At 45.0% G+C, this 22,243-nt stretch overlaps 1 protein-coding gene and 2 pseudogenes across 2 annotated transcripts in view; 2 read left to right on the top strand and 1 right to left on the bottom strand.

Moving 5' to 3' along the window:
• The window catches only part of Pttg1 (PTTG1 regulator of sister chromatid separation, securin), a 7,220-nt gene extending 1,395 nt beyond the window's left edge, over positions 1–5,825 (top strand). Inside the window, exons 1-6 of one of the 2 annotated variants that reach the window (XM_031353825.1) lie at positions 41–156; positions 651–762; positions 1,705–1,883; positions 3,566–3,662; positions 4,886–5,044; positions 5,685–5,825. In XM_031353825.1, coding sequence (XP_031209685.1) covers positions 675–762; positions 1,705–1,883; positions 3,566–3,662; positions 4,886–5,044; positions 5,685–5,764 — 603 coding nt within the window. In that variant the 5' untranslated portion in view covers positions 41–156; positions 651–674 and the 3' untranslated portion in view covers positions 5,765–5,825. Of the gene's footprint in view, positions 1–40; positions 157–650; positions 763–1,704; positions 1,884–3,565; positions 3,663–4,885; positions 5,045–5,684 lie in introns of those variants that run through there. The other variant, XM_031353826.1, reaches the window with a different exon arrangement.
• A 5,105-nt stretch (positions 5,826–10,930) lies between these two features.
• On the top strand, positions 10,931–11,074 carry LOC116079484 (annotated as a pseudogene).
• A 9,253-nt stretch (positions 11,075–20,327) lies between these two features.
• On the bottom strand, positions 20,328–21,176 carry LOC116077867 (annotated as a pseudogene).
• Between the last annotated feature and the right edge of the window lie 1,067 nt (positions 21,177–22,243).

Genomic DNA, 22,243 nt, shown 5'->3' with positions numbered 1-22,243 from the left:
GGGGCGGCTGAAAACTTAGGTTGCTCTCATTGGTTCTTAGGCCCTAAGCCCCGCCTCTACTCGCATGGACCAATTGAGGCGCGAGTTGTAGTTTAAACTGCGGAGTGTCGGGTAGTTGGTGGCGCAGCTTGAGTGAGTTAAGGTGGCAGAACTTGAGTAAGTTAAGCAGTGAATGCGTCGTGGGCGAGGTTGTCTTAGGGGAGCTCGGGGTGGCGGGGCGGGCAGACCCGGGATGGAGGCTGAAACAGGGTCGGGACTTGGCCCGGCGTCCCGGGGCGCTCTTGGCGTGCTCGACCCATAGCAATGCTGTTTTCATTTTCCTTCTTCCCTCCCTGCACTCACTTCAGGATCTCGAGCAGCCCGGGCTGGTCTTGAACTTGGAACCAAAGCCAAGCTTGAGCATCCTCTTGGCTTATTTCCTTATCGCTGAGACTGTAGGCTGGAGACAGTTTTGATGGGTGCCAACATCAACTGATTTCTGGAGGAGTTTAGTGTTTTTGACCCTGGTGTGAAGATTTAAGATCTGAACTAAGCCTGTTGACTTCTCCAGCTACTTCTATATTTTTGTGCATAGGTGCCCAGGGTACACTTGGTCTCTGTTGCTGCTTAGTTCTTCCAGCCTTCCTCAATGCCCGTATCATAATTTGCAGGTCTCTTCCTTAGAGTAGTCCAGGATGGCTACTCTGATCTTTGTTGATAAGGATAATGAAGAGCCAGGCAGCCGTTTGGCATCTAAGGATGGGTTGAAACTGGGCTCCGGGGGTAAGTATCGACTGCCTTGAGATACACAGGTGTTGTGAATGGATTATGGCCCCTAGCATTTAGTGTACTTTGTGGTTGATTGGAGTCAGGTGCTTATTATCTTTCTTTTTAATTTTAGAATAAGGTGTCATGAAGTTCAGACTGGTCTCTAGTTCCCCATGTCACCTAGGGCGGTCTTGAACTTCTAATCCTTTTGACTTCACCTGCCCAGGGCAGTGATTACAGGCATGGGCCACAGTGCAAGGCTTATGCACTGCAGGGGATGGCACTTGGAGCTTTTCAAATGGTAGGCAAGCACTCTACCTACTAAGTCACATCCCCAGACTCTATGTTTAATTTTATTTATTTATTTTTTTTTGAGACAGGGCTCCCCTACATATCTTTGACTGGCCTGAAATTTGCTATATAAGTCAGGCCGGCCTTGAACTTAAGAGATCCACTTACCTCTGCCTCCAAGTGCTAGGATTAAAGGCGTGTTGCCATGGTTCCTGTGTTCATGTTTATAGTCTTAATGAGGTTATTTAAAGAATGCTAAATTGCTGGGCAGTGGTGGCGCACGGCAGAAACAGGCGATTTCTGAGTTCAAGACCAGCCTGGTCTACAGAGTGAGTTCCAGGACAGCCAGGGCTACACAAAGAAACCCTGTCTTGAAAAACCAAAAATAAAAGAGTGCTAAGTCACTGCCCAAAATGAAGCACAGGTTTGTGGATGAGAATTAAGATGATGAGGCCTTTATATGGCCTAATCTTTAAGAGCAATATATTACCTTTATTGTGTATGTGTTGGGGCACACACATGCCATGGAGTACCTGTGAAGGTCAGAGGACAACCTATGAGAATTGGTTCTCATACTATGTGGGTTCAGGTTGTCCGGTTTAGCTGAATGCTCCTTTACCCACTGAGTCTGTAATATTTTTATGATTATCCTTTTTTTTTCCACAGCCAAGGCCTTAGATGGGAAATTGCAGGTTTCAACAACTCGAGTTGGCAAGGTGTTCAATGCTCCGGCCTTGCCCAAAGCCGGCAGAAAGGCTCTGGGCACCATCAACAGAGTTAGCGGAAAGCCCGTGAAGACTAGAAATCCCCTCCAACCAAAACAGCCAACCTTGGCTGTGAAAAAGGTGAGTGCGGGCTATGAATCAGAATGCTTGTACATGTGTTGGCTCTTTATAAAAAAGTTTATTCTTATTTTTATTCATGCCCATGTATCTGTGTAGATGAATACTGCAGTTACCCAGGGAGGCCAGAAGAGGGCGTTGGGTGCTTTTGGAACTGGAGTTTGGAGCACATGGGTGCTAGGAGCTGAGTCTGGCTCCTCTGGAAGAGCAGCAAGTGCTCTTCGCAGCAGAGCCATCCTAAGCCCTGCTGTAGCACTTCTGAGGCTTAAGAACCCTTCCCATCCGCCCTTCTTCCTCTGAGTAGGAGGTATATAGAGGTTCACACACAGAAGAGTCAGGCTGTGCTGCTTCCAGCTGCTCAGCACCTTGAGACCGCAGCTTTTAGGAATAGCTAACCCTGATTCTGCCTCAGCTATTCTTAACTAGTACAGGAAGCAGTCGGTTAGAGGCCATGTAACAGTTGTGTGAAGTACTTAGCTGCCTTTGACTCACCTGCAATCCCAGCACTTGGGAGGCTGAAGCTGGAGGAGGGGCTGGTTGGAGGCTAGCCTGAACTACATGCCCCACCTCTGGCCTACACATAGATTGGATAAGATCAAGATCGCTCAGGCTTCTCCAATGGCCTGCCGCTATTGATTGTCTACCTGGCAATTCTTCGGATGTTTTATGTTCTGCTGCTTCTTAGTCCCATATGTTTAAAGAACACAAACTTGTTAATATTAACCAAGTAAATAATTAAGGTAACAGTGGCAGAAAAACTACACTTTTAGAAGGTAAAAGTGACTCCCAGGATTGGCTACTATTCTGGAGTGCCTCAAGCCTGTTTTGTCCACTGTTAGGTTTGAACAGTTGAGTTGATTAGCTTTGAATTAACCCTGCTCGGCATTCTTACTATACGTGGACAAGTGCTAAAATGTCTGACTTTTATTTTATGTATTTGGATGTTCTCCTGTATGGTATATGTATTGGTTAGGGTTTTACTGCTATGAACAAACACTATGACCAAACACTATGACCAAGGCAACTCATATAAGGACAACATTTAATTGGGGCTGGCTTTACAGGCTCAGAGATTCAGTCCATTATCAATGTGGGAAGCATGGTAATGTACATAGGTTTGATACAGGAGGAGCTGATAGAGCTACATCTTCATCTGAAGGCAGCTGGAAGACTGACTTCCAGCTCATAGTGATCCACACATTCCAATGAGGCCACGCCTCCTAATAGTGTCACTCCCCGGGCCAAGCATCACAGTATGTAAGTATACCATGTGACTGAGGAGACATGAGGCACTGCTTCATTTGGACTGGAGTTACAGATAGCTGTGAGCCACCCTGTAGGTGCTGGGAACTGTACCTGGGTCTTCTGTAAGAGCAGCAAGTGCTCTGAACCACAGAGCCATCTTTCCATCCATCTCCGTGAGTGCCTGCGTAGGGCAGGGCAAGGCAGGGCTGGTGCATGTGACCGCACGTGTGTCAGAGTCAGAGGACAACTTCCAGGAGTCAGTTCTCTCCTTACCTTTACACTAAATCCTGAAAACTAAATACTGCGACTTCTTAGAAGGCAGCACAGAATTGCCAAACTTTAAATAGTGATGTCGTCATTGGAAGAGGCCAATCTCATGCTACCATGCAGGTGGGTGAGACTTCCATTCTCACAGTGCTTATCCTCTTGGGTTTTTCTAGATCACCGAGAAGAAGTCTGCTAAGACACAAAGCTCTGCTCCTGCTCCTGATGATGCCTACCCAGAAATAGAAAACTTCTTCCCCTTCAATCCTCTAGGTACTAATGCCTTTGGTACCACGGGCAGGCCCCCGCTTGAGATCTCTCTTAGACTCTAACTCCATGTGGCTGCAACATATAGCCCTGGAGTCCGAGACTGGCTGAACCTGGGTGACTTTGAATAAGTAGACTTGTTCAGGGGGACTCACTTGCCAGAGCCTCGCCTTCTGTTAGAGAATGCGAGCAAAGATGTTGAGGAATACTCAGAAGTTCAATGTCGTCATTGTGTGAGTTCAAAGGCCAACCCGATCTATAGAGCAAGTTCTAGGACAGCCAGGGCTATGTAGAAGGACCCTGTCTCAAAAAAAAAAAGATGTAGATACCCAAATATTGAAACATTTTATTGTGTGTCTCATTATGAAGGTGCATTGTTGGATATCACTTCTGATGTCATCAGGAAGGGCCAAGTGTAGCTGTACTTGGGTGTGCATGCCTTTAGTCCCAGGCAGCGGTAGCAGATCTCTTGAGTTCAAGGCCAACTAGGGCTATGTAGAGAGACCCTTTCTGAAACAAACCAAAAAAGAAAAGGCCAAGTATAAAGTAATGTAAGATAAAGTTTCAAATTATTTTCATGCTAACTTTTACAGATGAGTGTCCCACAATTCCAAACCTTTTCCTGTTTCTGAAATCTGGCATTAGTGACACAATTTTCCTTGAAGTGTGGTAGACTTCCCTCATTCCTTGACAGAGTATGGGACAAGTATATTCTCTAGATTGTAGTTTGTCTTCCAGATGAAAACTGTCTTCCAGAAAAAAACAAAAAACAAACAAACAAAAAAACCAGGCTTGGCTTGCAGCTCAGATCACCGTAAATCCCTTTTCTGTGACATCAGTATGTTCGTCATATTTTCTGGTATGCAGAAGTTCTCATTTTATCACAGAATCTTTGACAGGGGATGGGGACCTGCTCTGGAGTTCGGTGATACTTGCTCCTACATCACCCTCTCACGTGCTCAGATTATAGCCACGTATCGCCGTATCGCCATGATACTTGTATCACAGAGTCTATTAGGGAATGTTCAAGAGCTGGGCTGTTAAAAATTATACTTTTTCCTCAGTATGGCAAAAGTAATAGTTGATTAGGGCAGTAACTTTCTCTAACTGGCTGCTGTTAAGTAGGCTCTATTTTCTAAATGACAAATAGTGGCGAAGAATAGGTTGACTTCTTATACTTCACTGGGCCGAGGGAGCACCACCCTGATCTTGCCCTCCCTCTGTGACAGACTTTGAGAGTTTTGACCTGCCTGAGGAGCACCAGATCTCAGTTCTTCCCTTGAATGGAGTGCCTCTCGTGATCCTGAATGAAGAGAGAGGGCTTGAGAAGCTGTTGCACCTGGACCCTCCTACCCCCGTGAAGACATCTTTTCTACCGTGGGAATGTGGTAAGGGAGCCCAGGGCCCTCTGGATGGGCCGTAAGCAACTTGTTACGTGACACGTGCTGTTGTGGGGACAAAGTTGCCTGTGTGCAGCTTTGGAATACAGGGGCCAAATTTAGAATGATAATTTTCCTGGGTCATTATAGTTGCATCCCAAAAGGAGGTTTTCTGGAACCTTGGTCAGCCTTTGGTGATAGCAGAGGATGAAGTTAAATACACAGCTTCTTAGGCTATGGGTTGAAGTCTGTAGTAACCGAGACTGGATGAGTACTCCAGTTTCCATCCATGAACCAGTGTGAACTGACAGTAACTTGTCATTGAAAGCTTAAGGCTTTAGCTGGATCCGGTGGTCAGAAGCGCCTCCCGCCTGTTCTGATGAGATGGGTTGCCAGTCTGACTTTATGGTTTAGTGAGACTTTATGCTGGAGAGCTTTGCGTATTTATTTTAAAGGCCTGCTTCTTGATGAAGGTCATTTCTGAGGCCCCTGTCTCCTGCTGCTGCCCCCGAGGCTGCATTTAAAAAATCTGCATGTGTGCATGCGATTCATTAGATGAATGTAAGATGAAATTTAGCAGCTAATGTTTGTTATGGATAGTGGCTATAAAGGAAGTGCAGAATCTAATGAGAAATTCCTCTCCCTCCAGATCCGCTGCAGTCTCCTTCCAGTGCCCTCTCCACTCTGGATGTTGAATTGCCACCTGTTTGTTACGATGCAGATATTTAAACTTCTTACTCCTTTATAGTTTATGTATGTTATATTAATAAAGCATTTGTGCATATGCTCAGATCGTGACTACTTAACCAACCCGTGGTGGGTATTTCTTGGCGTGAGGAGACTCCACTCTTCTCTGTTGGAAGTAGACCCCACAATGTGTACTTTGTTGCTTTTTCAAGGCTATTAACTAGTGACAGTTATTAGATCTCTTAATTAAAGAGTCACTTCCAGCTCATTAGGTATTTGTTAGGCACTCTTTATCACCCAGTTCGGTTTAGTTCTCACGACTTTCGTATTCGGTAACCAGAATGTGAAAGGCTCTGAGTCTTCTGAGAGCCCAGGCTCATCTCTCGGGATCTCTCAGGATCTCTTGTTACTTTGATCACTGCAGATAACTTTCTTACAGTAGGGTTCACTCCACGCCTATAGGAATTGTGTAGCCAATGGTGGACATAAGTATTTGATAAGCATTAGTGGTTTTGCCATCTAACCATATATTCTTTTTTTTTCTTTGTTTTTATTAGATATTTTCTTTATTTACAATATCTCCTTTCCCAGGTTCCCCTCCAAAAAAAAAAAAAAAGAAAAAATAAATAAAATAAAAAAACCCAAAAACTAAAACAAACCCCTGTTTCCTCCCCACTCTCCCTGCTCACCATCCCACCCTCTCTTGCTTAATGGCCCTGGCATTACCCTACACTGGGGCATAGAACCTTCACAGGACCAATGTCCTCTCCTCCCATTGATGACCGACTTGGCTATCCTCTGCTATACATATGCTGCTGGAGCCGCTAGTCCCACCATGTGTACTCTTTTAACCCTATATTCATTATAAACATTATGGATCTGGGACCTTTGTTTACCAGTGACCTATGTTTTGTAACTGCTACAGCATGCTGGTCTCTGAACTGTGACAACTTTTGCAAAAGACGTGGGGCCCCAGTCCTGTGGAGGGAGGGGCTTTACGTCTCAGTTTACCTCTTGAGGATGTGGTATAGGATACCCGTGAGAATGAAGAATCGGAGCTCGGAGAAAGGTGCTTCAGGGCGGGAAGAGTGAAGTCCTCTGCTGTGCTTTGCATGTGCAGCTGGGAAGGCACTGCACCAGGAAGCCATTTTCCAGCAGGGTACCTGGAAGGCTTTTCTTTTAGGGGACATCTCCCTTAAAAGTGAATTTTAATTTCTGTCCCATGGAGCTCTGGGTGGATGCAGTCTTGTGTGTAAAGTCTGAAGATTCTCCTTGTTGGGAGTGATCTCTAAATTAGAGCCACATCCTGCCTCAGCTTTACCTGGGTTCAAGCTCTTTATGAAATGGCACATTTCTCCTTTCTGTGCTTGCCGCTCTCACTGAGTCTGAGTAAAGCAGTGAGCTATTAACTAAATCGCAGTGAATATTATGCTGTCCTAATTGTATCCACTGATAAGTTAGTCCACTTTTGAATTCAGCCCCACTCAGCTTTTTGGAATGTGGTTGGGATTCATTACCAAGTATAACACAGGTGGCTTTCAGTTCCCGCTAAGAACTCTTGTTCTCTAACCCGGGGAGCAGTCCTTTCTGTCCATCTTTCTAGCAGCGTTCTAGTCTTCTGAACTCCCAGAATGATCCACTAAGCTCTGCTTACAGAAGCCAGGGCTTCCTCAGCCTGCATCCCCAAACTCGTTAACTCCCTTACACTGACCTGTTCCCCAACGTCTACAAGACCACATTGTCAGGTTTATTACAGCAGTGACTCCATGTCTTGGCCCCACTTTTTAGGATATAGTCCATCATAGTCAGGAAAGGGTGGTGGTTGGAGTGCCTTCTGACCATGGCATCAGGTTACATCTCTCCATTAGGAAGCAGGAGAAAAGGGGCCTGGTGCTTAGCTTGCTTGCTTTTTAATCCCTTTCTTAGTCAACCCAGGACCCCAACCAATGGGATGGAGCCATCTACATTCCAGAGTTGGTTTCTCTGAATTAATCCTCAGTTACTCTCAGATGATCCTCGCGGATGCCTTAGGCATTTGTTAATCTAATCAAGTTGACAAAAATACCCACAAGCGTATTGTGGTGGGTATTTTTAATTGTCAACTTGATTAGATTAACAAATCTACCTTTCCATGCATAACCTTGAGGTCTTCCAATACTCTGAGCACCTCAGAGAACCAGGGTAGATGAAGGTCTCCCACCACACCAGGATCTTTAGGCTCCAAGGCTTGGGCTACTGTATGTAGCAGGTGTCCCACATTGATAAATTTCTTAACTTGAAGACAGGTAGCAGTCTTCAAGTTCAGATAAATCTCCACCTGCCAGTGATCCTATTCAACACTGTGGTCATGGGGTGGGGAAAGATACAACATTCTCAGGCATTTCTAGGATGTTCCCCAGCAGCCTTCACTCCTACCACGCTTTGCTTGGCCAGTGGTGCCAGAGTAGGCCTACAGTTCCTGCACCTTAGGCCATGTGCATCTGGGGTAAGAGAACCTTTAAGATGCCAGTCTTTGGCTGCACAGTGGTGGCGCATGCCTTTAGTCCCAGCACTTGAGAGGCAGAGGCAGGTGGATTTCTGAGTTTGAGGCCAGCCTAGTCTACAGAGTTAGTTCCAGGACAGCCAGGGCTACACAGAGAAACCCTGTCTGGAAAAGATTCCAGTCTTTGTTCAGGAAGGGAAGAACTCTTGGGCAACCGTGGACTCAGTTTTCTCCTGCACACACCCCAGAAGCTGGCCAACTTCCCCCAGTCATTCTTCCTCTCATTGTGCTTGTTGCTCACAGGGCTGGCATCTCAGCCCAAAGCTAACTTAAATCTCTCTCTCTCTCTCTCTCTCTCTCTCTCTCTCTCTCTCTCTCTCTCTCTCTCTCTCTCTCTCTCTCTCTCTCTCTCTCTCTCTCCTCTCTCCTCTCTCTCTCTGTGTGTGTGTATATAGGTCTGAGAACAACTTGTGTGGGAGTCTCTGCTTTCATCCGGTGGGTCCCTGAGATAAAGTTAAATTAATTTTTATTTATGTGAGTACACTGTAGTTGTCTTCAGACACACACCAGAAGAGGGCATTGGATCCCATTATAGATGGTTATGAGCCACCATGTGGTTGCTGGGAATTGAACTCAGGACCTCTGGGAGAGCAGTCCGAGCTCTTAACCACTGAGCCATCTCTCCAGCCCCTGAGATAAAATTTAAATTGTCAAGTTTGGCAGCAAGACCCTTTATAACCTGCTGAGCCATCTCGCCAGCCCCAGTGCCGACTTTGAACAGGCTGCACTCAGTGGCTTTGGAGACCTCAGCCACATGCGGTCAAATGATAGGAACAACCAGACTCAGGACCTGTTCCTCCCATCCAGCTAGAATCAGCTCTTACCAAGGGTTGTATCTTTGTTAGGCTTCAAGTCTCTTAGAGACTGACTTAGACACACCATCATCTTGTGGAACTGGATTGCAATGGGGAGAAGAGTGAAAAGTGTCCTTTGTCCTATGTACACGTGGCTACCAGGATGAATCGTACCTTATGAAGAGGCCTCATTGTCCTGTAAGAGGAGCTTGGGATGGATAGTCCACTTTTCAGACCACACAGTATGGAACAGACTGCAGGCCCTCCAGTATGCAGAGTGGGAGGGGGTTTCATTACCTACCTCATGACAACTGCTGGATGTAGGAGTAGGAGTGGTCTGCCCTTGGCATGCTGCGCAGGTCTTCCACAGCTGCACCTCCACCCTCGTGTCACAGGCTGGCCAGTCTGGGCCTCCCTCAACCCGTGTGGGGAACAGGGTCCTAGTCAGGTAGACAAGGCGTTGGCGAAGAAATGACAAACAGAAACAGACACAAGGGAGTGCTGTAACAATGCAATTTGTACAAAGTAGAAATCAGGCTTATATAGTATACAGAAAGCAGGGCAAACTACAAAATTCACATAGGCAGGAGATGGCTACATCAGGGTCAGTAAAATCAAACAGCCAGGTGCAAGGTGGAGGAGCAGTGGTGTCTTTCTTCTTGGGCTAGGTTGTCCTGGCAGCCCCAAGATAAACTCTCAGGGTCTGTAGCTGAAGGTCGTATTTTAACATTCCTTGGCTGTAACATAAATAATTAGTGATGGGAGCTCTACAACTTCTAGCTTCTCACTGGCAGTAAAATAGTTTTTCTTTCTGTGTGAGACTACTCTGATAATAAGTGCCTAACTGCTGTTTCTGACTCTTGAGATGCCCTGTCTGGTAAGACAGCTTCTAGTAAAAATTCCCGGCTAATTACAACTAGGAAATCTAATAGGATTATTAAAGCACTGTGAAGGCCAGGAAATAATGTTCAATCTCAGTGTTAGATATAACAAAATATTTCTTAGGGCACCTTTATGCCTGAATAAAGAAAGCACGCAGATCTCTCCACAGACTTAGCAGAGATCAATCTGGAACTCGCCTGAGTTAGGAGATGCCCACAACTGACTGAAATCCCCAGGAGACAAACTCCCTTTGGAGTCACAATGCCTCTTGTCCATGATCAGATTTTAACCCTGATACTGTAGACCTACTGGGGTAGACAAATGCGTGCAGCACCCTTGGACTGTAAGCAGAACGGGGCTGGAACACTAACCAGAAGTGGATGGCAAGGGCACCGGACTTGGGAAACATCTTCATTTTCCTGGAAAGATTAAATTGCTCTATATTTCCAGGTTGAAAACTTGGCACGTAGCTAGAGTAGTGGTTCTCAGCCTGTGGGTGTCGACCCCTTTGAAAGTCAAACAACCCTTTCACAGGGGTCACATATTGGATCTTTACGTTCCAATTCATAACAGTAGCCAAGTTACAGTTAGGAAGTAGCGATGGAAATAGCTTTATGGTTGGGGGTCACCACAACGTGAGGAACTGCATTAAAGGATCACAGCATTAGGGAGGTTGAGAGTCACTGAGCTAGAGCAATGCCTATTACAGCTGTTTCAGCCCCACCTTGTAGCTGAGGCAGAGGGAAATGGGTGTCAGTTGGATGCTAATAGGACATCTGGGTAGAGAAATGAAAGTAGAAAGAGCCAGGGAACTGGAAACCAAGAAAGATATAAGGAGAGATGGCTCATCGGTTAGAAACGAGTGACAGACCAAGTAGAATTTGGTTCCCAGAACTGCTCTGGGCAGTTCACAACTGCCTGTCACTCCAGTTCCAGGGGGAATCCCACATCCTCTTCCGGCCTCTGTGAGCACCTGCGCACATGCGCACAAAACTTCCTCCCCGAGTCACATTATTAAAAATCTTGGCTTAGCCATTGCAGTCCGGATGTGCCGACCCCTGCAATTTCCCCAAATGCGGGAAACTCGACTGCATAATTTGTGGTAGTGGGGGACTGCGTTCACGCTCTCCCCTGTTTTAAAAAAAAAAAGTCTTAACCAAGCAGACATAAGACATCACATAAGGTGGGCGTGCAAACCTGGGGTTGTTGAACTTTATGGGCTGCATCTCTGAAGTTTAACAATGGCCCTGATGGATGCTGTGCACTCTGGCTCTTGTAGAGTAGTCTACCAGCCTGGGTAGCTGAAACCTTGGCGATCTATTCTTCTCACGGTTCTGGAGGTTAGAGACTCCAGACCCAGATGTGGTTCCTTTCGAGGCCTCTTTCGAGACTTGCCGTTAGAGGCTCTGTGCCAGAACAGATCACTGTGTTCATGGGAGGAAGAGAGAAACATCCCTGCAATACGATCTGAAATTTCAGGCCGTGTGGAGGAAGTGCGGCTGGAAGTGGGGGCCTGAGAAGATGGCAGGACAGAGATTTCTCCACTGATGCTCACAGAGATGTGAAGTTTGGTAAGTAAAGAGGCTGCAGAGTCCAGAGGACAGCCTGGTAATCCGGGTGTGAGGTATGTCCTGTATGGAATGGCTTATCTTAGTCTGCATCCTATTGCTGCCATAAAGACTGACCAAAAGCAACCTGGGAAGGACAGAGTTTATTCGGTTACACATCCTGGTAACAACCCATCCCCGAGGGAAGTCAGGGCTGGAACCTGGAGGCAGGAACTGAAGCGGAGGCCATGGAGAAGTGCTTCTTGCAGGCTCGCTCAATGCTTTACTCAGTCTGCTTTCTTATATTTTTGGCACTAGCCTAGCTTTTTGCAGCTGAGCCATCTCCTCATCCCTAGCCTGTTTTCTGAGGGCCATCTTCCTAGGGGTTGTTCCACACACAATGTTCCTGGGCTTTCCCTCATCAACCACTTACCAAGCCAATCTGATGGAGGCATTTTCCCAACTGAAATTTCCTCTTCCCTGCTGACTCAGTCTTGTATCAAGTTAACAAAATACTAATCAGCACACACACACACACACACACACACACACACACACACACCACACTGCATATTTTGAGACAAAGTCTCCCTATGTATCTGGGGCTAGACTTGAACTCAAGATCCTCCTGCCTCAGCATCTAGATGCTATGATTACAGGAGTGCATCACCATACCCAGCTACATATTTCAATCAACAGGCAGAAGTGGGTTGCTTCTGATACCAAACTTCTTAGACTCCATGGGATTGTGTGATGGTTTTTCACAAGTGCTCTTCCTAGAAACAGAATAGGATCCAACAGGTTATTATTCTTGGTCACAACGAGCAAGAGTTGCTAGGACTAAGCCAGAGGCCATCTTTCTTGCTTGAAGGATTCTCTTCACAGTTATCATCTCGCTGTTGGCTGCATGCAGAGCCCAGGGGGAGAGATCTGCTTCAGGATGAACAGCATTGCCAGGGAAAGTGGACAAGAAAATGGCAGGCATGACGAATTCCCTGGGATACGTGGCTTCTGGAGGAGCAGAGAGGCCTCTGTCCATCTGCTCTTTAGAGTAGCAATTCCTGATGGTTGTCTAGAGAACCCCAGGGGTAATCAAGGCTTTGTAGGAGTCCATGAGGTTGAGTCTATTCTGTTAATAGCACCTACTTACCTCTACCTCTCTCCCATTCTTCCACAGGAGCACCGTGGTATTTTCCAGACAGGACTTTAAGTGTGAAATCACAGCTGACTGAATGCAGAAGCAGCGCCAAGGATCCAGCTGTCATTTATGAGCCAGATATTAAAGAGACCTGCAAGCATGTGAGGCACTGCCAAGTCTTCTCACTTGCTTTTTCTCCTTTGAGGGAAAGGCTTTTCATGGAATATTTTGAGTTAATGTTAACATGTTATTATAGTCATGTTTAAATCAATTAGTAAATATTGAAAAGGTTTCCTTGGATTTATTTTTTTTATCACTATACATATCGACAGAACCCTTACAAATAAAAATCTTCAGTGGTCTTTAGTAATCTTTTGTGTGTAATATTTCTGTGTGTTCATCTTTGTTTTTTTTAAAGACGTATTTATAAAAAAAGACATATTATTTATTTTATGTGTATGAGTACACTGTAGCTGTACAGATGGCTGTGAGCCATCCGCTCAAGCCCCGCTCTCTCCGCCCTGCTCGTTCTGGCATAATACACTGTAGCTGTCTTCAGACAGCCCCAGAAGAGGGCGTCAAATCTCATTACGGGTGGTTGTGAGCCACCATGTGGTTGCTAGGATCCGAACTCAGGACCTTCGGAAGAGCAGTCAGTGCTCTTAGCCACTGAGCCATCTCGCCAGCCCCGTATGTTCATCTTTGTGCAGGTGCATTTGTGTGCATGTGTGTGTGTGTGTGTGTGTGTGTGTGTGTGTGTGTGTGGGTATGGAGTGGTATATATACCACTATTTCACATAGGGAGATCAGAGAACAATCCTACCTCATGAATCCTAAATATTAAACTCAGATCACCAGTTTTTGTTTTTGTTCTTTTTGTTTTTGTTTTTCCAAGACAGGGTTTCCCAGGCTGTCCTGGAGCTCACTTTGTAGACGAGGCTGGCCTGGAACTCAGAAATCTGCCTGCCTCTGCTTCCCAAGTGCTGGGATTAAAGGTGTGCACCACCACCGCCCGGCTCACCAGTTTTGACGATAAGTACTTTTACCCCCTGAACCATCTTGCCAGCCAGCCTTCCCTGTCTTCCTTCCATCCCTCTCTCCTTTCCCCCTCACTTCCTTCCTTCCTTCCTTCCTTCCTTCCTTCCTTCCTTCCTTCCTTCCTTCCTCCCTCTCTTTCTTCTTTCTTTCTTTCTTTCTTTCTTTCTTTCTTTCTTTCTTTCTTTCTTTCTTGTTGTAAGCCTACCTTTTAATGGCTGAGCTATCTCTTCAGCCCTTTATTTCTTTTTAAATTGGGATTGAACCCAGGTCTTTGTGTTTGCAAGCAAGCACCGTACTGATGGAGCCACCCTATAGCCCCTATTGTGGGATTCTAAAGAGTGTATCAGACTCTCGAGATCAACCCATTTGAGAATTGTTAGTGCAAGGGGCATAGGTCTATAGACTCGGGGGCTTATGCATTTCGGTATGGACTCTGCCATCTTAGGAGAGGCCTTTGAGACCTAATTTCCTTATCTGTAGACTCTGCTAATGTACTTTCCTGATTCTGTTACTGAGACCAGCGAAAGATAGCGCTGATCATTTTAAAAATGCTAATTATTCTTATAAAAAGATGGGATGTCTGCTCTGTGGGTAGCCATCTGCTAAGTGCTGTAAAGGCTGTACAATGGCTTACGACACAGCTACTGCTCTAAAGGGTCCTGTCACTCAGCAGAGCCGAGATGTCCAGATTGTCAGCCTGTACCTGCCTGGGATTTACGGTCTGATTTCGAATTAGTCACTTTCTTTGGGAAAAGCCAGACTATATGCCTTTATTAAGATCCACTGAAAAGACAACAAATTTCCGCTAGTCCATTTCTGGCAGACTGTCCGTTAAATCAGATGGGTTTTCCTTTGCCTTGGAAACAAGCACCAAGTCCTCTGCTCCGAGTCTTCTTGTGATAGTGTAATCATGCCACTAGAGGGCGCCTCCTTCGTTTCTTGCTCACTTGCTTTCCTTTCTGAAGTCTCAGCTGAGATGGAGACCCGACGCCTGTGGGTTACGTTTAGCTTAATGGCTGCCTTAAATTTTGCTTGAGAAATCGTCTTTTTTTGACACAGGTATCACATAGCCCAGGCCCACCTTAAATTTTCCGTGTAGCTGAGGCTGGCCTTGAACTCCTAGATTTTGACTTCTGCCAAGTGCTAAGATGACAGGCACTTTTTTTTTTGTTTGTTTGTTTGCTTTTGTTTGTTTGTTTGTTTGTTTGTTTTTTGCCACACTCAATCTGTCTCTTGTTTTTAAAATTAGCTGTACTTACAGAAATGCCTTAAATTTTAGTTTACTTTATGTACACTGGTGTTTTGCTTGCATGTTGCATGTCTGTGTGAGGGTGTTGGATATTGGAGTTACAGAGAGTTTTGAGCTGTCATGTGGGTGCTGGGAATTGAACCCCGGTACTCTGGAAGAGCATTCAGTGCGCTTAACCACTGAGCCATCTCGACAATCCTGTTGAAATCTCTTTAAATAAACTTGGGGTGGTGAGATGAACATCGCTGCTGCTGCCCAGCCTTTCCAGGACATTTGCTCCTCACCGGATCTGTGCCAAGGGCATTTCACATGCATCTCATGGAACCGTGGGGCCACAGTGTGTGCAGGTGTGCTGTACTTGTATCCTAAAGACTGTAAGCTCAGATTCTAGTTGGTTAAGTAATCTCTGCTGCATCCATCTTGAGAGGACATTTGATATTGTGAGCAGCTCTCTCCAGAGCCTTTTCCCCGTTGGCTGTAAGAAAAGCCCAGAATAGGTTTTGGGTTTTGTTCTACAAGAGTGGTTCCCAGGTTTATCAGACACAGTGCTTTCTGTAACAAATATTTTGTGCTAAGTAATTTGGGCTGGCCATTTGTTTAGAGCCGAACAGACCAGACGGAACCAATGTGGAATTCAATCACTGAGACCCTGCAGCCAATTAACTAAGTTGCAACTGAGCTCGGCCTGACGACTAAATGTAGCCAATTATTTTTTAGGTCTCACTTTCTTTCTCCGGTAAATGCTATGTGTTCATGTTGTTGGCTGGAGTTCTCAGAATCTGCTCGGGTGTTTGGTGCTGCCCTGTGGGAGAATCCTGGGTCTGGAGATAGCTCAGTCAGTAAAGTGAGGACCTGACTTTTGACTTTTTGAGATGGCAATCTCACCCAAGCTAGGTGTGGTGACACATCCTTGTATACCCACCACTGAGGATATGGCCAGCTGAAGATGGATCTATCCTAAAAAATAGATGACTTGCTGCCAATATCAAAGGTATAGCACGCGGGCACTAATTTCCAAGTATTCCACCAGAGGGCAGTATACCCTCTTCAACCCCTGCAAATTGCTCTGTTCCTAATCCGTTTTTTCTGTGGGTGACATGGGGCCTCTATTAGAGGACCGGAGGTCCCTTGAGTGGTGAGAGGGGTGAAGAGGGAAGTGAAGAGAGGAAGTCACAGAGCATAGAGATGACCCCCAACTTAGTGTGGCCGATTTCTAGTCACACAGTTCGGTATTCACCATGACTTCAGTCATGTGCTTGACAGTTTTAATTTTGTTACTTAAGTCATTTGTTTGAAAGGTGATTATGAACTAGCACATTTTACTCTCGTTGAAATAGTTTTTTTTAAAGGCTTGATAGCTAGTGATCAGTATTCACTGAATAATTTTTTAAAATCGACTTAAACATTTGTTTAACCTGATACTACATGTGGTTTAAATGGAGACTTTTAATGTTTAAGTGATGTACAGGCATAAAACTTGCATCATTGACATAATTAGAGGGTAATGGGGAAAGAGAGAGAGAGAGAGAGAGAGAGAGAGAGAGAGAGAGAGAGAGGAGAAAACAGAAACAGTGTCACTAGATTCTTGCTGACCCTGTCTGGTCTCTTTCTCACTAAAGCTCTGTCTGGGGAAAGATTTATCTGCATTAAAGACAAGTTAGTGAAAGATTTATCTGCATTAAAGACATGTTAGTGCAGAGTCCTGACTGTCCTTAAAGTAGCCAGCAGGATGAGCAACGATGTAGCATGAATAATTTTCCCACCGTGTACATTGACATCATTTAAAGTATTCATCCTTCAAACCATTTCCCATATCCTGTGCACGAATGGCCAGTCATTGAGGGGTGGGGTGGGAGTGGGGGTGAGGGTGGTCAATGGCTCCCTGGATGTATAGTGTAAGTAGGGTCTACTTAAGAGCTGTGTGTTGGGGCTGGAGAGATGGCTCAGCAGTTAAGAACACTGACTGCTCTTCAGAAGGTCCTGAGTTTAAATCCCAGCAACCACATGGTGGCTCACAACCATCCATAATGAGATCTGATGCCCTCTTCTGGTGTGTCTAAAGACAGCTACAGTGTACTTACATACAATAGTAAATAAATCTTAAAAAAAAAAAAAAAAAAAAAAAAGAGCTGTGTATTCTGCTCTGTGCACATGCCCTCTCTGGGTCTCTATATCTCACTCCTCCTCCCAAAAGATGTTGGAGTAGATCTTTAAACTCTTGGAGCTAATAGTTTAGGATTCTTTGAGGTCCTGGTTCTCATCCTCTTGATGACTTAGGAGCTTTAAAGGTCTGGAGAAAGCTGCAGAGCTTCACCCTAGCTGGTACCCCATCTCCTGGGGGCAATTTAACTTCTAAGAAAGCTAGAGGCTGGAGCTGAAAACATAGAACCTTGTTCCAGATTTCTACAATGACCGTGGCTTGAGCAATCGACAGAGTGTGCTGGGCACTGTTTCGTCACACGTAAGTCCGGAATGGGGTTGTGTCCACTGTGAAGACCAGCTCCCTAGTGTGCAGCCAGCTGTTTACACAGAGCCTGTCCCAGTTGATGGCATTATTCCTGCTATTATGCTAATTCCTAAGATTTTATTTTTAAGAGCAAAACTGGAAAATCCTAGCAGTCCTCAGGGAAATTGGTTGGTAGTCTAGTTCTTCATAGTTTTAATTGGGCAAGATGGAATGAGTTTCATAAACACCATCTCCCCTCTGTCCCCCCCAAAAAAGGGAGGCCTGGCCTAAGACAGGTGAATGGGAGTGTAAATGATGGGCATGCTCATATGGTCTTGGTGGTAATGTGAGGGACAGATGTGTGTGTGGGTTTTAGGATGGGTTTGTTGATATATTCTAAACATATATGTATTTTATCTATCTATCTATCTATCTATCTATCTATCTATCTATCTATCTATCTATCTATCTATCTATCTATTGTGTGTTTATGTGTGTGCCACAGCATGGGTGTGGATGCTGGAGTATAACTTGAAGAAGCCAACTCTCTCCTACTGTCCTGGCTGGTTTTGTGTGTCAACTTGACACAAGCTGGAGCTTTCTCAGAGAAAGGAGCCTCCCTTGAGGAAGTGCCTCCATGAGATCCAGCTGTAAGGCATTTTCTCAATTAGTGATCAAGGAGGGAGGGTCCATTGTGGGTGGTGCCATCCCTGGGCTGGTAGTCCTGGGTTCTATAAGAAAGCAAGCCGAGCAAGCCAAGGGAAGCAAGCCAGTAATCAGCATTCCTCCATAGCTTCTGCATAGACTCCTGCCTCCAGGCTCCGGTTATACTGTGTGAGTTCCAGTCCTGACTTCCTTGGGTGATGAGCAGCAATGTGGAAATATGAGCTGAATGAACCCTTTCCTCCTCAACTTGCTTCTTGGTCATGATGTTCGTGCAGGAACAGAAACCCTGACTAAGACACCTACTGTGTGGGTCCCAGCAAACAGGCTCAGGTTGTCAGGCTTGGCACCAAGAGCCTTAACCAACTGAGCCTTCTCAACAGCTCCAGCAGTTATTAATTTTTAGATAAACTCTCTTATATATCACAGACTGGCCTGTGAGCTTGCTATGTAACCGAGGACTTGTGTTCTCTCGTCTTGTCTTAGTTAGGGTTCTATTGCTGTGAAGAGACACCATAACCAAGGCAACTCTCTCTCTCTCTCTTTTTTTAACAGCATATTTAAACAGGTTTTATTTATTAGCATCTTGAACCTCTGATATCCAGCCAATTCCTCAAATTAAAGAGTTAAAATCCAAGACAATATCAAGATTTGGGGGTGGGAGTAGGAGGTCACAATAAAATCCATTTTTATATTTGCACACCGGAGCCAAGGGTAGCCCCTAGACCAGCCTCCACTCAGTTTTATTATCAGTTACATATAAAAGGAACTTTTGGCTGCAATGCATAGCATGGAAGCGTAAACTTGCACTCTGTGCTATATATACAGAACAGGGCCTTTTTGAGAAATAGAAAGTCTGTGTGCATAAAAGATTTTTATAGCCTGCTATACAAAAATAAAAATAAGCCCCCAAACCTGTTTATACCTTTAGCCTTATAATGTGGGTCTTATGCAGCAAAATGTTCCAAGCTGATTCAAACCAATCTCTCATTATAGTCTCAGTTCTTTTTTTTTTTTTTTAAGATTTATTTATTTATTTAATGTATGTGAGTACACTGTAGCTGTACAGATGGTTGTGAGCCTTCATGTGGTTGTTGGGAATTGAATTTTTTAGGACCTCTGCTTGCTCCGGTTGGGCCTGCTTGCTCTGGTTAACTCTGCTCGCTCAGTCCTTGCTTGTTCTGGCCCAAAGATTTATTTATTATTAAACATAAGTACACTGTAACTGACTTCAGATGCACCCCTTCAGAAGAGGGTGCCAGATCTCATTAAAGGTGGTTATGAGCCACCATGTGGTTGCTGTGATTTGAACTCAGTACCTTAGGAAGAGCAGTCAGTGAGTGCTCTTACCTGCTGAGCCATCTTGCCAGCCCTAGTCTCAGCTCTTAGGAAGGCAAATGCTTTCTAAAACAGGACAGACAAAAGCTTTCCTATTTTGAAACTTTTGAGGCACAGGTTGAGGGTCCAATAGAGGAACCTCGATTTTAATTGGTAACTGAATCATTCAAGCACTCTATGTCAAAAAATTTTTAAAATTAACATTGGTCTCAAAATGACTTTTATTCATATATATCAGTATGCATGATGGTAAATCAAGAAAATTGTATTTAATACAACCTAACGATTTGTGGAGGATGCTATTAAAAAGATTAAGTAGATAATTGTAATTAAAAAATTTCCTTTCCTTCAAATTTCTGGTTTAATAAGGAACTGTTTATTTTTGAGAAAAATATTCCAAACATCAGGCTGTTCACAAAAATAACCCATGGTATAACTTTAGAAAACAAATATTAAGACTATTACACTATTTTCATGTAAGATGCATTTGACATGTCAACTCCCATTCACAAAAATACATGGTTATGTTCGTGTTGAAACGGTCCCACTCATGTGAGGGAAATCACACACCGCTAATGCAAAGCAGTAAAGAGATGCCTCTGCAGTTAGGGAAGCAGCTACTGAAACCGTGAGTGGGAAGAACTGTACCTCTGCATACCAGGAGAGTATTTTGGAGACAGTTGATAAAAACCATCCAACTTTTTATTGTTAAGTCAAAGAGGAGGTATCAAAATTAAAGCAAAACTCACAGGCTCAGACTTAACAAAACTACTAAGAAGCATCAAAGGAAGTGAAAATGTAACGAGGCGCAGGGCAATTATGAATTAATGGACACAGGAAGGCTAAGGAGGGAGGACAGTGAGAATGTGCAGACGATTCTAGGGGAGACGATCTGGTGTTGCTTTGATCTCTCACAAGCGCCTAGGTCAATGAATAATGGGATAAGATTTCTGAGCTCCACTATGTGCTTAAGAGTCACCCTCCCCATTGGTGCTGTCTCTGTCATCTTCTCCTTCCTCAGGCTCTTTTTCATCATCCTTCAAATCCAGCTGGTCATCCCCCCTGATCTTCATTATTGTTATCATCCCGCATGTCGCCCTCCTCAACAGAGTCATCTGCACCTGCCTCAGACTCCATCTTCACATTAGTCTCATCTTTCTTCACAGAAGCATTGCTCTGCTCCTCTTCAGACTTTTCACTCTTCATCTCTATGGCTTGTTTGCTTCAATCTTTTTCCAGGCTTTCCAGAAGAGAATCCACTTTTTGTTTTATCTGAGTCAGCCCCCTTTTAATGGCCTGAAGGTCATCCCCTTTCAACTTTCCTGACTTGGGAGAAGATCCCCGTTGTCCACTCTTTGAATTGAATCCACTTTTGCTCCTGATGTTTGGAAGGCACCACAGCTCAAGCAATAGGAGGAGGAGGAGGAACACATGCTGGGTAGCTGTACATCCTGTCATAATAATCCTGTTGAAAGTCATAGTCCAAGTCAAATGAGGAACCGTACGTCTCCGCTGCAGACCATTTCACGCCTGCTTTTCCTTGGTTCACTTTTGGCTCTGCGGCCAGGTTAATATCTAAAACCTAGCCAGCGATCATTCTGCCAATCCTCTCCAGCTACAGCAGCTTGGGCATTTCTTTCATTAACATACTGGACAAAGGCAAAGTCTTTATGCACAAAGCAACCCACAATTTTGCCATACTTTGAAAAGATGGCCTCCACATCAGACGTCTTGACCACCAGAGTGTTGAGATTCCCAATGAATACACGGGAATTCATGGATCGAGGATCTGTCTTGTTGGTAACGTTGCTAGCCATCTCCTTTGATGACGAGGTTTCTCACAAAGCTTAAAAGTGGGCAGGAGAGATGGTTCGGTGGTTAAGAGCACTGACTGCTCTTCCAGAGACCTTGAGTTCAGTATCCATCACCCTCATGGTGGCTCACAACCAGCTGTCATAGGATCTGATGTCCTCTTCTTGTGTGTCTGAAGACAGTGACAGGATGTAGCTGAAGATCAAGAAAATCTCACAAGAGGAAGGAGAGAGAGAAGAGACTGCCTCTCCTAATGACGGTCTACACTGAGATGCCCGGATCTACAACAGCAAGGGACCACACGACCGTTCACTCTCCATCTCCTCACAAAATCCAAGGCAACTCTTATGAAGGTAAACATTTAATGGGGGCTGGCTTACAGTTTCAGAGGTTCAGTCCATTATCATCCTGGTGGGAAGCATGCTGGGAGTTGTGCATTTGGATCTGAAGGCAACTAGGGGAGACAGACTCCAATGTCTCTGCTTCCTATATATAGGTGAGTATGCGTCTCTGTGTGTGTTTAAGGGTGGGCAGGGAAGAGCAGAAGAAACAGAAGATGTTGTGTGTTTGCCCTGGTGTTGCTTGGGTCTATCCTCACACAGAGGCAGGTTTCCTCTAGCCTGGGTAGGCTGAGGCAGGTAGGTAGTGGAGGGCCATGGTACTCGTGTTCCAAAACCGCCTGTGAGTGGGCTGCAGCACTGGAATGCTCCTGGTAGAGCATTCCAGGTAGAGGTCTCTGTGGTAGACCATCTTTTCTGTGGCTAGTGTGGGTGCTCCCTGAAGCCCAGAGTGTTCAGCTATTTAAGCTGATGGCTTGGATTTACATCTCATCTCTACCAGTCATCAGAGCTGTAAACTTGCTTGGGGTAGATGTTGAATATCTCTAGTGTTTCTTTATTCATTTTAAATGAAAAAGTAGACCTATTAAGTGGCTTTTTTTGTTGTTGTTTTTTGTTTTTTGGATTTTTGTTTTTCGAGACAGGATTTCTCTGGGTACCCTTGGCTGTCCTGGAACTCACTCTGTAGACCAGGCTGGCCTGGAACTCAGAAATCCGCCTGCCTCTGCCTCCCA

The sequence above is a fragment of the Mastomys coucha genome, unplaced genomic scaffold, assembly GCF_008632895.1.
Source record: "Mastomys coucha isolate ucsf_1 unplaced genomic scaffold, UCSF_Mcou_1 pScaffold5, whole genome shotgun sequence".
Lineage (NCBI taxonomy): Eukaryota > Metazoa > Chordata > Mammalia > Rodentia > Muridae > Mastomys > Mastomys coucha.
This window is presented reverse-complemented; position numbering and strand designations above follow the sequence as displayed.